The sequence below is a fragment of the Balaenoptera musculus genome, chromosome 12 (assembly GCF_009873245.2).
Source record: "Balaenoptera musculus isolate JJ_BM4_2016_0621 chromosome 12, mBalMus1.pri.v3, whole genome shotgun sequence".
Classification (NCBI taxonomy): Eukaryota; Metazoa; Chordata; class Mammalia; order Artiodactyla; family Balaenopteridae; genus Balaenoptera; species Balaenoptera musculus.
The window spans coordinates 32,493,600-32,508,712 of record NC_045796.1 but is presented as its reverse complement, the minus strand read 5'-3'; the positions used below and the strand labels follow the sequence as shown (position 1 = coordinate 32,508,712).

General features: G+C 41.8%; 1 protein-coding gene across 22 annotated transcripts in view; it reads right to left on the bottom strand.

Moving 5' to 3' along the window:
* EPB41L2 (erythrocyte membrane protein band 4.1 like 2) overlaps positions 1-15,113 on the bottom strand; it is a 214,412-nt gene that overhangs the window by 7,555 nt on the left and 191,744 nt on the right. For all 22 annotated transcript variants that reach the window (XR_005022103.1, XM_036870885.1, XM_036870867.1 and 19 more), the window contains one exon: positions 10,450-10,555. Coding sequence is in view for 21 of the 22 variants with exons in the window: in XM_036870885.1 (XP_036726780.1) it covers positions 10,451-10,555 (105 nt within the window). In the remaining variant the exon portion in view is untranslated. The remainder of the gene's footprint in view (positions 1-10,449; positions 10,556-15,113) is intronic.

Genomic DNA, 15,113 nt, shown 5'->3' with positions numbered 1-15,113 from the left:
TCCAAAATAAATTTTTCTAAAATGAAGTGTGTTTCAACTACATTGGTGGGAGTTTGTTACTTGAAAAATTCCCATCATGAACCCCTCAGCAAAGCAATATGCAGTGTGGATTCAGACTGATGGACGGTCAGCTCTGGCTCTGCTACTCATAGACTGTGTTACTGGGGGAGGGACTTAACCTCTCCAGGCCTCGGTGTTGTCATCTACATCCTAAGTGACTGTTAAGAACTAACTGAAATAAGTGGCAAAGTTCTCCAACAAAGCTCAGCACAGAGTAGGCACTCATTAAATGTGAGCTAATACTATTATTATGGATTTTCACATATGATATTTCATTCCTGGTTTTACTTCCAAACCCAATTCAATTCTACTCTTAAAGACAGAGATGTCCAGTTCAGTTTCCCCATTAATAATTGCTTGAACCAGTATAATGGTTTCTTTACAGGGTACTTCATCCAATCTAGCATCCTTTCAATCAATCCTGCACACCACTGATAAATTAATCTTACTGAAGGATGGTGCTGAAAATGCTCTTCCCCTAAGCAGATGACCTACAGAGCAAAGCCTAAACTAAGGTACTAACACGGAGTGTAATTCCCTTTGCGATTCGCCTTTGACAAACCTTTCCAGCCCCTGCTGGAATTCAACACACAGACACAACGTAGGATTTGCTTCTCATGATGTCCAGCCCATGGTTTTCCTATGTGCTCTCTCCTCTCTGCCCCTCTCCGTATGTTCAAATCCTCCCCGCACTCTGCACACAGGAGCTTTCTGCTCTTTTTCGGGGAAGTCTTCCCTGATCTGCCAATCAGAAACAGTTTCTCCTGTTGATTTTCACAGCCCTTTAGCTAGGCTTCTATCTATCTATCTATCTATCTATCTATCTATCTATCTATCTATCTATCTATCTATCTATCTATCGCTGTGTTGGGTCTTCACTGCTGTGCGTGGGCTTTCTCTAGTTGCAGCAAGAGTGGGGTTACTCTTCGTTGTGGTGCACGGGCTTCTCATTGCAGTGGCTTCTCTTGTTGCAGAGCATGGGCTCTAGGCACGCGGGCTCCAGGGAGCAGGCTCAGTAGTTGTGGTGCATGAGCTTAGTTGCTCGGCGGCATATGGGATCTTCCCGGACCAGGGCTCGAACCCGTGTCCCCTGCATTGGCAGGAGGATTCTTAACCACTGGGCCACCAGGGAAGTCCTAGGCTTCTCTGTAAACACTATTTTTTACCCTATATGTTATTTGTACACTAGTTCCTATGCATTTACCTTTCTCACAACTACCATAGTCCCTTGAATGCAGTATGTTCCCAATATACATTAATGAATCCATGAATGAAGTAATAGCGACTAATCTGCAAGGCAAGGCCAGGCTGAAAAGTAAGGGCTTGGGAGGGGAAAAATAAACAGAATTGTATTCTAGCAACAAAGCACTACTGCCTGTCTTCACCATTAGTTTCATCTGCTGATTTAAGTGGAAAAAAATTTCAGGTTCATTTTTCTGTTCTCTTTTGTTGAATAACTATAACTACTTCTGTGATATCCCAGGAGGACTCTTAGTTCTTTAAAAAAACTGGTTTTCCCGAATCTCCCAAATCTGAAGCTTTGACAAAGATTTCTAAGAGTAGTTAGTATTTGGCCCTAAAGCTAGAGGAAGGTCTTCTCGTTCACTCTGCTGAGTTCAAATCTTGTGAGAACTTGATATGAAAGCATTCCACAAAATTTTAAAGCTTCTTTTAAATAACAAATGGACTACAGTAAGGTCACAAGGTCACACTCGGTATACTTTATTCTAGCTAAGCTTTTGTCAATCTTAGGTTCATGAGTAGAGATGAGAAAAATTTCTCTGTAGCATCAAATAAAAGTTGTGCTTTAAAAAAATAGTAACAAAACCCTTATCTTTTAGAAAAACGTCTTTGAACTATATATGAATAGAACTCAGTGTTCGTTTCGTATTTTCATTAAATAGGAAGGTTAGTGGGAATCAAAACAATTCATCTCCAGACCCAACTCCCTCACTTATTAGTTAACATTTTTTTCTTACCTCTTCAGCATCCAGTATGTTATTTTATACTTACAGGACATCTCAATTTGGAATAGCATTTCAATGCTCAATTTGGAATACATTTCAAATGCTCAAGAGCCACATGTGAGTACTGGCTACCATGCTGAACAGAACAAGACTAGATTCTCACTCGCTCTAATACTAACTATTTTGATGCATGAGAGTTAAATAAACGTAGGGCCAACATGTCCTGGGAATATATTCTTCATGAGCACAGGAGTATCTTTAAAACACACACACATACACACAGACTTACTAATTCGTTCCCCCAGCAAAATTCTGTCCTAACCTACCCACAAGTTTACATTAAAATTTAAAATTACTATTTAAAAGCTAGTATCTGGGATAGCTAACACTGGACAAGTTCTTGAAACAAATGAAACTATACTCAGCTCTACACATGGATGGTATTTTACGGTTCTTATAGGGAAGGGACCTATGGCAAATCTCTAGGATTCTATTTCCTCATAAAAAAGGGGGGGGGGGGGGGAAGAAGATGGTCTATATGCAGTTTTAAATTAAATACTCTTTTAATTCCCATACTCTTAAATACGCCCTGCACTAGGGTACAATAAAGCCATAACCACCACCTCCACACTCCTCAGAGGCTGGCTGGGTGACATGTAAGTAGGGAGATGGGGTACCGGGACTTCAACATGAAGAGATGGGAAGGAAGAGACACTGGGGACTTGGAGAGCCCCTCCTTCCCCTAAAGCGGCTGCACCTACTGAGCCACTGCAGCCTTGAGAGAAAGCAGGCTCGGTGTTAGAGCTTCTGATGTTTCTCGAATCGCTAGATATCTTCCCATTTTAAGCATTAATAATTAACTCAAATTCTGTAACATACTGTTTGGGCTGAAAAACAAACCAAAACTCTGGATACGGCCTGCCTGTCTCCCGTTTGTCAATTTTGTCTTGCTCTCTCCCCCTCTTTTTGGTGCCACTTTAAATTCCCAAAAATAATGAAAAACTGGAGAAAACATGCAGCATTTGTGACTAAGAGATTAATAACCTTAACTCTGTAAAAGATAAAAAATGATAAACACCTGAATAGATAAGTGGACAAAGGACACAAACTGGCAATTCAAAGAAATGCAAATTGTGTTTGTGTGCACCTATATTTATATGTGTGCACATGTGTACTGTGACCTCCCTAGCAATGAACAACAGTAACAATTAAAAAATGCTCTTTCCTCACAATTTAAAAAAAGGGGGGGGGGAGGGGACAAATGCTCTTTCCTCACCAGGTTGGCAAAGACTTTTCAAATGTCGTGTAATCTTTAGTGTTGGCAAGGATGCGGGGAAACGGGGATATTCTTAAACTGCTAGTGGGCGTCTAACTTTGTACAACCTCTAAGGAGGGCAAGTGGGCAATATGTCAAAAAGAAACCTTTAGCACACCAACTCTAATTTTTAAAAATATCTGTCCTAGAGAAACAATGAAGTTAATGCCCCCCAAATGTACACACAAGTATAATCTTTGCAGCTGTGAATTTACTTGTGAAAACTGAGGAATAGTCTAAATGCCCATTAACAGGGATCAAGTAAACCACCCTGCATCTATTCAATGGCTGTTGGAAAATGATGAGATAATGATGGGCAAACTTATCTACAAGGTACTGTGAAGTGGAGGAAAAAGTCGGATATGTGACAGAATCAACAGGATCAGCCTATATAAACAGAGGTGTGAGAACACATGTGAGTGCATCTGAGTATGTGTTCACAAGTATATACACTGTGAAAGGGATTATCTATCTCTAGGAGCAGAGCAATTATGGGTCACTTACATTTTCTACCATCTTTCCCTTTCAAAAAATTATGACCGCCTCTGCTTTTTTGTTGCCAGAAAAAATACATATAGTTTCATTTGTAAAAACAACAGTCCATAATGATTCTGTCCAAGAGCAAACTCCGGAGAATCAGTGACTCCCAGGTGCTAATGAATGACCAATGGCAGTGGCATCCAGTGCCTCTTCTGTTGGGTAGTTCAAATATATTGTGACTCACTGATAGCACCTGCCAGATTTATAAATGTTAAACAGAGTATTCCCCAGCATTTCAGAGTGAAAACTGGCAGTGCCTAAAACTCACTAAATCCAAAATGGCTTTTCATTTCTATGTAGAAGTCTTCATTTTAGGTTTGATTAACTTATATCGAAAACTCAGCTGTAATAAAATGCTCATTTCTGGTACAAGAGTAGTACAACTAGGCAAACAGAATAAAATAAAAATGCAACACAACTGAAACCGATATGCATGAAACATCCCTGAATTGAAAATCGTCATCTGGAAGCCAATAGGCTGGTGCTTTTCTTTCAAGGACAGGGAGACGCTCGCATGTAAATGAGTAGCTCGTGATCGGCTAGAGCTCCATTCAGCCAACACCGTTCTTCTCTCCTGTCAAGGTAGTTAGACAGCTAATGCTAATTTCCTGTTGTTTTTGCGAGTTCATTTTGAAACCGTGAACATCACCCTGACTTTGAAATGTTGGTTGGAACACAATATTATCTTGTTTAGAAACTGGTGTTCATAGACGCAGGCCAGCACGGAGAGCAACACCACTCACTGAGAGCTATTTATTGTGGGCTGGGGACTGGAGCTCAGGGTCCACCTAACAGTCTCAAAGGAATGATGGATGTACCGGGTTTTTAGTAATCACTGCACTAGCTCCAGTGGCTCTGTCAGACCAACGCTCTGTCTTCTCAGATGAAGGCAGGCAAGGTGGATGGAAAGCAAAAGGCCAATTACTGAGTTTTCCTGCTTCTCGAAAGCACTCTGTGTAAATCCTATTTCCTCAACCTGTTACACGCTCCATCTCCACTATCTGACTGAAGGAGCTCTGACAAAGCTCCCAGGTAGATTCTGTAGCAACAATTCCAGAGAACACAGGCACCTGATTTCTTTGCCATGTTTAATGCTGATTATGCTGTCCTTCTTGGAGCTAGCTTCTCTTGCAGCTTTCGTGGCCCCCCCTTATCTCCCTGTTTTCTATCTTCTTGCCCTTCTCACTCCTTCTCCTGTAACTCCTCTGTTCCCCAGGCCCCAACTCTCTGACCTGGCCCTGCATAACATCGTTCAAACCAAAGGCTTCATCAGTGGATGACACAATCAGATGTGTCTACCTCCTGCTCTGAAGCCTGCCGTGCTCTCTCTCTCTCTCTCTCAAAGCTCTTGGCTACTTCCTGGACCTCTTCATGAAGACATTTCACATGCATCTCAAGCTCAACATCTCTGGGGTACAAGTTTTTATTTGATTTTTAAGAGCAAAAAGGGTTCATGGCTGGCCTTCTACGCTACAAAAAGTTCTTACAACATGCCTTATTAACAAACCCTCTGTAGATTCTATTATCACCTCCAGTTTACAGATGGCAGAACTGAGGCATAGAGAAATGAAATAACCGGCACACATCACACAACTATGAAGTAGATTTGAACCCAGCAAATCTCCTGTTACACTTCCTCTTAACACTCAGACTATCTGGTAAATTTCCAATTAACCATGTCGTGTGTGTGTGTGTGTGTGTGTGTGTGTGTGTGTAAGACAGAGCCTTATACATTCACTTCCAAGCTTCCACTATAATTCCCATGACAGTTGGTCTCTCCTATAGTACCAGAGAACAAAAAAATACATCTTTGCTTTAAGATAGCTAAACTGAAAGGACTGGCCACATTGCACATGACTTGTGAAAAATGAAATTCATGTGTTCCATGATTGAAATTACAGGTATCATCGACCCGTTTGTGCAAGCCAGAAACCTGGGCGTTATCTGGCATTTTTCCCCGCTCCGCCGTCCTCCCAACTCACTACCTTCCATATCCTCGTGCAAACAGTCAACAAGTCACAAACCTTTATCTCCTCACCACCTCTCAATACAAAGGAGTACCCCACAGCTTCTCAGGATAAACTTCAGCCTCCTGCTTGGCTTCTAAGACTCTTTGCGATCAGACCTCTGCCCCTCTGCGCCCTCATCTCCCATGACTCTGCTACAAGTGCCCTGCGAGGCAGCTGCACCTGATTTTGCCCCGTTCCTGGAGTGTCTGGTCCACAGTACCAGATCCTGCCTGAACTGCCCCCTTTCCACGCCTTCCTTCACTGGGCTAACTCCAACTCGCCGTGAAGCTCCAGTGAGAAGCCATCTCTGATGCCCCATCCTGATTCAGAGATCTCGCCTTTTTGTTCCCACGAAACTCAGTCCAGAACCTATGATAAAACTTGAGACCCTATGCTGCTACCACTGCTTTACTGTCTGTGAGTACAGACCTTGATTTGAAATCTCAATGGTAAAACAGTAGATGATACCTAATGAGACTTCCATAACATCTGTATAATGAACAATGACGACAAAAAAGAATAAAATGAGTGAATGGATGAAAGGCTGCTCCTCCATCATGTTATCCTTTGGCCGCTCACTGCTTTCCGATGAAAAGGAGGCGTCGTTCACTTTTTCATGCAACGTCAATGATTACTCCAAGAGTCTGAGAGGCTCGTCTGAAGTCTGCGTTCACAGAGCTTACGGCACACCAGCTGAAGCAGGGTCGCGCGTTCCCCTTCCTGGGGCTCATTCTTCCTCAAGCCGCACACACCACCCCACCAAGCCCGGGCTCTTCTCCCTCATCAGGACCAGCGGGGACACCATTCTAGTGACGACAAGGTCAGTAACATTTTGTGTCCATTCAAGGGCTCATAAATATGCATTTAGGATGAAATAGCAGGAGGGAGTAGTCCTTAAGAGGAAATAAAAACGATACAAAGATCGATGGAAGTGCTCCTCTAAGCGTTTTCTTGTTCGTGGAGCTGCACTTCGCTCCTCTGCCTCACTGCTGGCCACCGCCCAGCCTGGGGAAGCAGACCGGGAGTTCAGTCCTCGGCACATTGTTGTTCTTTGACCGTCTTTCTGTTTCCCCACCTGCCACGCTCAATGCTTGATCAAGAGGTCAGAGCTACTCCAAAGGAAGAGGTCAGGTCAGACCAAGAGGAGAGCTTTTCTCGCCTGAAAAGGGAGACGGGACCGATACGTCACAAATAGTTCTTTCTTCTTCTTTTCTGATGTTGGGATACCGTCCTGGTCCTGCTCTTTGTCTTGACCCGCTGCTGCCTCTGTGGGATTCTGGCAGGGCAGCCAGAGGGTAGCTGAAACAGTGGAAACACAGTCTTCCCAGCCCTGACAGGCATCAGCAAAGGAAATTTTTCAAGAACAAGTGCAGCCAGTCAGGAGTGGAGATGCTAAAATGACTGTCAGACACTGAGGTAGCTCCCATTCGTCCTTCAGGTTTCAACTCAAATTCTGTTTCTCAAGTAACAGGTTAAATTGATAATAGTTCAAGCCCCCTATTTTGTTCCCTCATCTCACATTATTTCCTTCAGAGCATTTATCAGATATGCAATTACATTCTGTTTATTTGTTAATATTGACACCTCCCCTCCTGGAGTGGATCCTTCCCGGGGAAGGGCACCGGGACTGTGTTGTCTACCAATGTGACAATCCGAATCCTCACTGCCTAAGCTAGCCTAGCATATTTTGGCGCTTGTTAAATATTTTTCAATGAATAAATGAATCTTTCCAAATTTATCTAGTGTGCTCACCTTACATGTGAATTTACACTTTAACCTCCTAAATTTGTTTAACAAGGCTGCTTATAACAGATGGCCTCCGAGACAGGCAAACTTCAAAGGCTGTGTGTGTGTGTTTGTGTGTCTCCACTGAACAAATGAATATAAGGTGCTAAGAATATATGATATAACTAATCTATTTTAAAGCTTATTAAAATACCACAAATGAAGGTGAAGTGCTGGTAATGCTAGTGGTCACTAATTTTTGTCTCATATTCCTGATTAAGTAACTGATTCACAGAATTTACAGGAGAAATACGCATTATCTTTACATTTGTACAACACTCAATTTTCCCATTCATCATCATATTATATATAAGTAGAAAAGGTAGATCGTACCAGCCCCACTGACTTGCCCAACGTCCCATAGTTTGAGATCTGGCAAGATTAAAACACAGCAGTTGATCTTCTGACTCCTAGCTAAGAATGTTCTCAGACTTGCATGTAACATAGCACATTTAGTCAAGTAAAACAGATACTGTGCTTGCGCTAAAACTTTAAATGATTTCTGCTCGTAGGCCCTTTATACACCCTGTGTTGAAAACATCACCTAAAACATAAAGAGTAAGGTTGCTAGATATAAGAGCAATATTGGAAAGTTAGTTGTATCTCCCTATGCCAGCAACAGCGTCTGGGTAAAAAAATTACACAATTTTATTGAAAGACATTAAAGAAGATCTATATAAATGGAAAGATGTTAATATTTGTGGAAAAGAAGACAATATCATAAAGATGTAATTCTCAGTATACTGAGCTACAGAGCAGATGCAATTCCAATCAAAATACCATAGAATATCTTAGAACCTAACACTCTGATTCTGAAATTTATATGGAACAGAAGGAGCCCAGAACAGCCAAGACATTCTTGAAGAGAAAGAACTGGGGAGTGTTGTCCTCCTAGATACCAATTCTCATTTTAAAGCTATATGGCATTGGAGCAGGGACAGACACACAGACTGATAGAAATGAATGTGCTCAGAAACACACCCATGCATGTAAGAAACTTGATATCTGACCCGCAGACTAGATGGGGCAAGGATGGGCTCTTCAATAAACAGGGCTGGAACGCTGGCTACTTATACAGGAAGCAAACAAATCACTGTTTCTAATCACACAGAAAAAATTTCTAATAGGTTAAGGATTGATCCATGAAAGGCAACATTAAAATTTCCGGATTGAAAATATCTTTAACACCTCAGGATATGGAAAAAGCATAAGCCATAAAGGAAAGCTTGATAACTCAACTATATTAACATATTAAATACGACATTCAATATATTAATATATTGCCCTATATTAATAATAAAAGACAAACCACAAACAAAGATATCTGCAACACATAAAATTGACAAAGGATTAGTATCCAGAATCTATCAAGAATCTGTATGACCAAGAAAGTTATATGGCAGTAAGTTATATGTCGTATGTTTTAAGTTGTACGCCATTTCATATCTATCAGATTGGCAAACGATAGTAAGTCAGAGGGGAGGCTGTGCACTGGTAGGACCCCTCACGCCCTACGACGGGAGAGCACTTGGCCTTGCCACAAGGAGGAAGACGGGTTCTGTGACCAGCCACTCCAGCGGGGATCTATCTATCAACTGACCAATGTATGGATCATTTTAAAAACAAAAATGCAATATTAAGTATATGCACTGTGTGATAAAACCTGCTTTTTAAAACCCTAATACGTACATGATCAGGAACACTTACTCATTTTTTAAGAATTCTTTAACACAACTTTTAAAGGCTATATGTATTGCGCCATCACACGGAAGCAGCATAATGTATAACCACTCCCTACTGCTGGCCATTTAGATTGTTTCAAATTTCTTGCTAGTATATATAAACATGTGATACTCTTGTAGGTAAATCTTTGTATCCGTCTCTGATTATTTAAGATAAACTTCTCACAGCAGTTTAAACGGTAAGCATGTCTGACATGGGTTTTTGCCAAATTGCCCTCCAGGAAATATTACTAATTGATACAGCAGCATAAGTATATTCCCCACCCCCCCACCTCCCCGACCCTGGCTAAAAGCATAAACTTTGCCAGATTCAGAAGTGAATTTTTCATTTGTGTTGATGTAAACAATACCGAGGCTGAACACTTTTTGCTCATTATTTACTTAGTTTCTACATGGTTTACTTGCTTAATCCTCTACTCATTTTTCTACTTAAGTGTTTACATTTTTTGATGACACATAAGAGCTTCTTAATATATTCAGGATATTAACCCTGTCTCTGCCAGGTATGTTGAACTTTATCACTTACCTTTTACTTTTGTTTTTGTTGGTTTGGCTCAAATTTTTACCTCTTTATACCGTCAAAGCAATCTTTTCCTTTATGGTTCCTTCTCTGATACAGAGTTCTTAATGTCTCCATTGAAAAGATTAACTCATCTCCCCTTTGGGCCCCTATGACAAAAATCCCTCATCTAAACGAAAGCAATAGCACCTTCCTAACAGGCTCTTTGTGAACACTGAGATAACTTATATTAATGTGCTTTACAAATAGTAAAGTAACATATAAATGTTGATTATTAGCGGCTCTCAATACATGGCAGTTATTAACACCACATGATGCCCGTTGGTCCACAGAGTTTATAATTAACTATATGCAGGTCCCCCGAGCAGATGTACTCGGAGATGATAAAGTCTGAAAGATCAGATGAACTGTAGGAGACAGGCACCGTGATGCAGACGTGCCTTTCACATCGCTCGGCAGGTTCAGGAATACAGAACAGTCATGAGAAAGGCCCCGATGACGAGGCTCTTACCTTACTCTTCCCCCTCGTCCAGCTCGGTTTCTTTGTGCACCACCACCCTCGTGACCGACATGTCGGGGTGCTGCTCCCTGGCTTCCCTGATGGCCTGGGCCAGCGCCTGCGGGGTCAGGAGAGAGCACTGTGAGTAGAGGAAGAGGCTCTTTCTCGGGATGGCTATACACGAGCATAGCCATCACCTGGGATCCATCCCTCCTCCTGCCAAGACAGTTTCACTGCTTTATTTGAGGAAGCAGGAGATTTGAAATGGGCTCCTTTTTCATTTTAGAGAATGCATCTCATTTCCCCAGATTTCCCATTTCTCCAGTCCACTGCCAAATAATGATACATGTAGGAGAAACATGCTGGCTCTGAATCCCACTCAGCCTGGCACGCACTGTGAGACGTGGAGAAAACAGATCTTCTCTGACCTTAGGATTCTCATCTGCAACCTGAGACTTATGCTAAGATTGTAAAGATAATGTTAAGGTTCGATGTATGGATTGAAGGAATGATGTAAAGCCTCCAGCGTGGTGTCTGCCCTCCACACTCGAGTGATACTTGCAATTACCCAGTTGCCTCAAAACTCACGGTGCAAGAAATCTCTTGCATTCCTATACACTAATGATGAATAATCTGAAAGAGAAATTAAGGAAACACTCCCATTTACCATCGCAACAAAAAGAATAAAATACCTAGGAATAACCTACCTAAGGAGACAAAAGACCTGTATGCAGAAAACTATAAGACACTGATGAAAGAAATTAAAGATGATACAAATAGATGGAGAGATGTACCATGTTCTTGGATTGGAAGAATCAACGTTGCGAAAATGACTCTACTACCCAAAGCAATCTACAGATTCAATGCAATCCCTATCAAACTACCACTGGCATTTTTCACAGAACTAGAAAAAAAAATTTCACAATTTGTATGGAAACACAAAAGACCCCGAACAGCCAAAGCAATCTTGAGAAAGAAAAACGGAGCTGGAGGAATCAGGCTCCCAGACTTCAGACTATACTACAAAGCTACAGTAATCAAGACAGTATGGTACTGGCACAAAAACAGAAATATACATTAATGGAACAGGACAGAAAGCCCAGAGATAAACCCACACACATATGGTCACCTTATTTTTGGTAAAGGAGGCAAGAATATACAATGGAGAAAAGACAGCCTCTTCAGTAAGTGGTGCTGGGAAAACTGGACAGCTACATGTAAAAGTATGAAATTAGAACACTCCCTAACACCATACACAAAAATAAACTCAAAATGGATTAAAGACCTAAATGTAAGGCCAGACACTACCAAATTCTTAGAGGAAAACATAGGCAGAACACTCTATGACATAAATCACAGCAAGATCCTTTTTGACCCACCTCCTAGAGAAGTGGAAATAAAAACAAAAATAAACAAATGGGACCTAATGAAACTTAAAAGCTTTTGCACAGCAAAGGAAACCATAAACAAGATGAAAAGACAACCCTCAGAATGGGAGAAAATATTTGCAGATGAAGCAACTGACAAAAGATTTATCTCCAAAATTTACAAGCAGCTCATGCAGCTCAATATCAAAAAAAACAAACAACCCAATCCAAAACTGGGCAGAAGACCTAAATAGACATTTCTCCAAAGAAGATATACAGATTGCCAACAAACACATGAAAGGATGCTCAACATCACTGATCATTAGAGAAATGCAAATCAAAACTACAATGAGGTATCACCTCACACCAGTCAGAATGGCCATCATCAAAAAATCTACAAACAATAAATGCTGGAGAGGGTGTGGAGAAAAGGGAACCCTCTTGCACTGTTGGTGGGAATGTAAGTTGATACAGCCACTATGGAGAACCGTATGGAGGTTCCTTAAAAAACTAAAAATAGAACTACCATATGACCAGCAATTCCACTACTGGGCACATACCTTGAGAAAACCATAATTCAAGAAGAGTCATGTGGGCTTCCCTGGTGGCGCAGTGGTTGAGAATTTGCCTGCCAATGCAGGGGACACGGGTTCGAGCCCTGGTCTGGGAAGATCCCACATGCCGCGGAGCAACTGGGCCCGTGAGCCACAACTACTGAGCCTGCGCGTCTGGAGCCTGTGCTCCGCAACAAGAGAGGCCACGATAGTGAGAAGCCCACGCACCGCGATGAAGAGTGGCCCCTGCTTGCCGCAACTAGAGAAAGCCCTCGCACAGAAACAAAGACCCAACACAGCCAAAAAAAAAAAAAAAAAATAGAATGTAAAGGATGTACCAAGGTTTAAAAAAAAAAAAAAAGAGTCATGTACCACAATGTTCATTGCAGCTCTATTTACAATAGCCAGGATATGGAAGCAACCTAAGTGTCCACTGACAGATGAATGGATAAAGAAGATGTGGCACATATATACAATGGAATATTACTCAGCCATGAAAGGAAATGAAACTGAGTTATTTGTAGTGAGGTGGATGGACCTAGAGTCTGTCCCACAGAGTGAAGTAAGTCAGAAAGAGAAAAACAAATACCATATGCTAACATATATATATGGAATCTACAAAGAAAAAGAAAAAAAATGGTCATGAAGAACCTAGGGGCAGGATGGGAATAAAGATGCAGACCTACTAGAGAATGGACTTGAGGACATGGGGAGGGGGAAGGGTAAGCTGGGACGAAGTGAGAGAGTGGCATGGACATATATACATTACCAAATGTAAAATCGATAGCTAGTGGGAAGCAGCCGCATAGCACACGGAGATCAGCTCGGTGCTTTGTGATCACCTAGAGGGGTGGAATAGGGAGGGTGGGAGGGAGACGCAAGAGGGAAGAGATATGGGGATATATGTATAGCTGATTCACTTTGTTATAAAGCAGAAACTAACACACCACTGTAAAGCAATTATACTCCAATAAAGATGTTTAAAAAAAATAAATTAAAATAAATAAAATTTAAAAAACAAAAATCTCACAGTGCAGGACCAGGCCCTGCTCATCTTTGCCCTCTTAGGCTCTCAGTAATTGCTTGAGGAATGTTGCAGGAAAAACATCTATTAGCTTCTAGGACATAGAACAATTAAAACCGCAAGCAACAATGACGACAAACAATCAGTAAAGCTAAAGAAAAGAGAGAGACTAATCTTTAGATAATAAAATACAGCTCCCTATTTTACAGGTGGAAACCGTGAAGGCACAAAGGTTCATGGGTCTTCCTCAGGACCACCCTGCCAGGGGGCTACAGGGCAGGGGAGGGCTGCCCGTCCACTGATTCATGGGCTCTTCCCTGGATGAGGCTGTGAGAAAGCAGACAAGATTTCTCTGAGTTTGATCAGAAAGTAAACTGTATACGAGGATTATGGTAAAGTGGAAAGAGCCTGTTTTTCAGAGGGAAAGATGTTTAAAGAGGTCACGGGGAAAAAGTAAAAGAAAACCGCACGGAACAACACTCAAAATCTAGGAAAGAACTTGAAAACAAAAAAGAAATCCTACTAGGAGAGAGACTGCTGTATCTCATAAGGAAAACATACATTTGAAAAAAGCAGCACAATTTTCCTGCTGCTTTGTCACCTGCCTTTGGGGACAACTGCATTTCTTGTTTACAATATCATTTCTGTCAGCTGGAAGGTTACTGAGCAAAACCCTGAGCCGCATTCCACAAGAGAAAACTACCCCCCAAAATTATTTTCACGCCAAAAACGTTTCACTCAGAAGCTTGGAAGACACTTGAGGGTGCTTAAGTTTCCACTGGGGAACAAACTCTGGCAACCTACCTGTGTTGGGACAACAGAGGATCAGACAGGGGACCAGGCTTCCATCTGAGCGTCAGCATAACTGCTTGCCACGTGGGGAGAGCAGGCAGCCCAGTGGGCAGGAGCAGAGTGGGGACCTCATCTCAGAGCAGGACAGCAAGTGCTGCCATGTACTAACTGCAATGTGAATGGGGAAGGAGACCGAGTACATCAGGGAGGCTCTAAGTCTGTGTTCAGAGGCAAGAGGGAGATTGGAACCATCAACACTGTCTACTCCCTGCTGGTTTCCGGAATCCAATTTGAGAAAGGACAGCTCTGATGGGAGCCAACGTGGCTACAGAACAACTTCTCAGCTACTTTGAAGTCATGTTCATTGCAAAGATCTGCCTACATTAAACCCCTGCATTTGTCAAAGAGGAAACATACATGATACCCAAGGGAAGGTAACAGGCGTGAAACATGCTTTAATTAGCAGAAAAGTAGGGAAAATGGAAAACTGCTATTATCATCTTCAAACATATTTGAAGTCAGTTTGCCCTTAGTTCCTTTCCTTCCATAATATCGGTACACATAATTAAATACTGTAAAATGTTAATTTACTGCGGCAACAATAAAAACTGTGAGAAAACTATCACATTGCACTGCCAAATTGAGAAGTTATTTTATTAGAAAGAAATACACTTTGCCGTGTTGTTTATGCCTCCCGGGTATGGAGCTGAGAGCCACGACTAGCACCGGGTGTAGAACCTGCAAAGCGAGTTTCTACAGAAGCACGCCTCTTTCATTTGCCAGCACAAAAGAGATTCCTTCTTTTCCTATCCTGCTCAGATGAAGGGTTTCCTTCCACTATTAAAATTCCTTTAATGTAGGCAAGGAACTGAAAAGGTGTCAATGACATTAAAGTCACTGCACGATCAACATCAGTTTTTGGCAGGGAACTAATTTCCC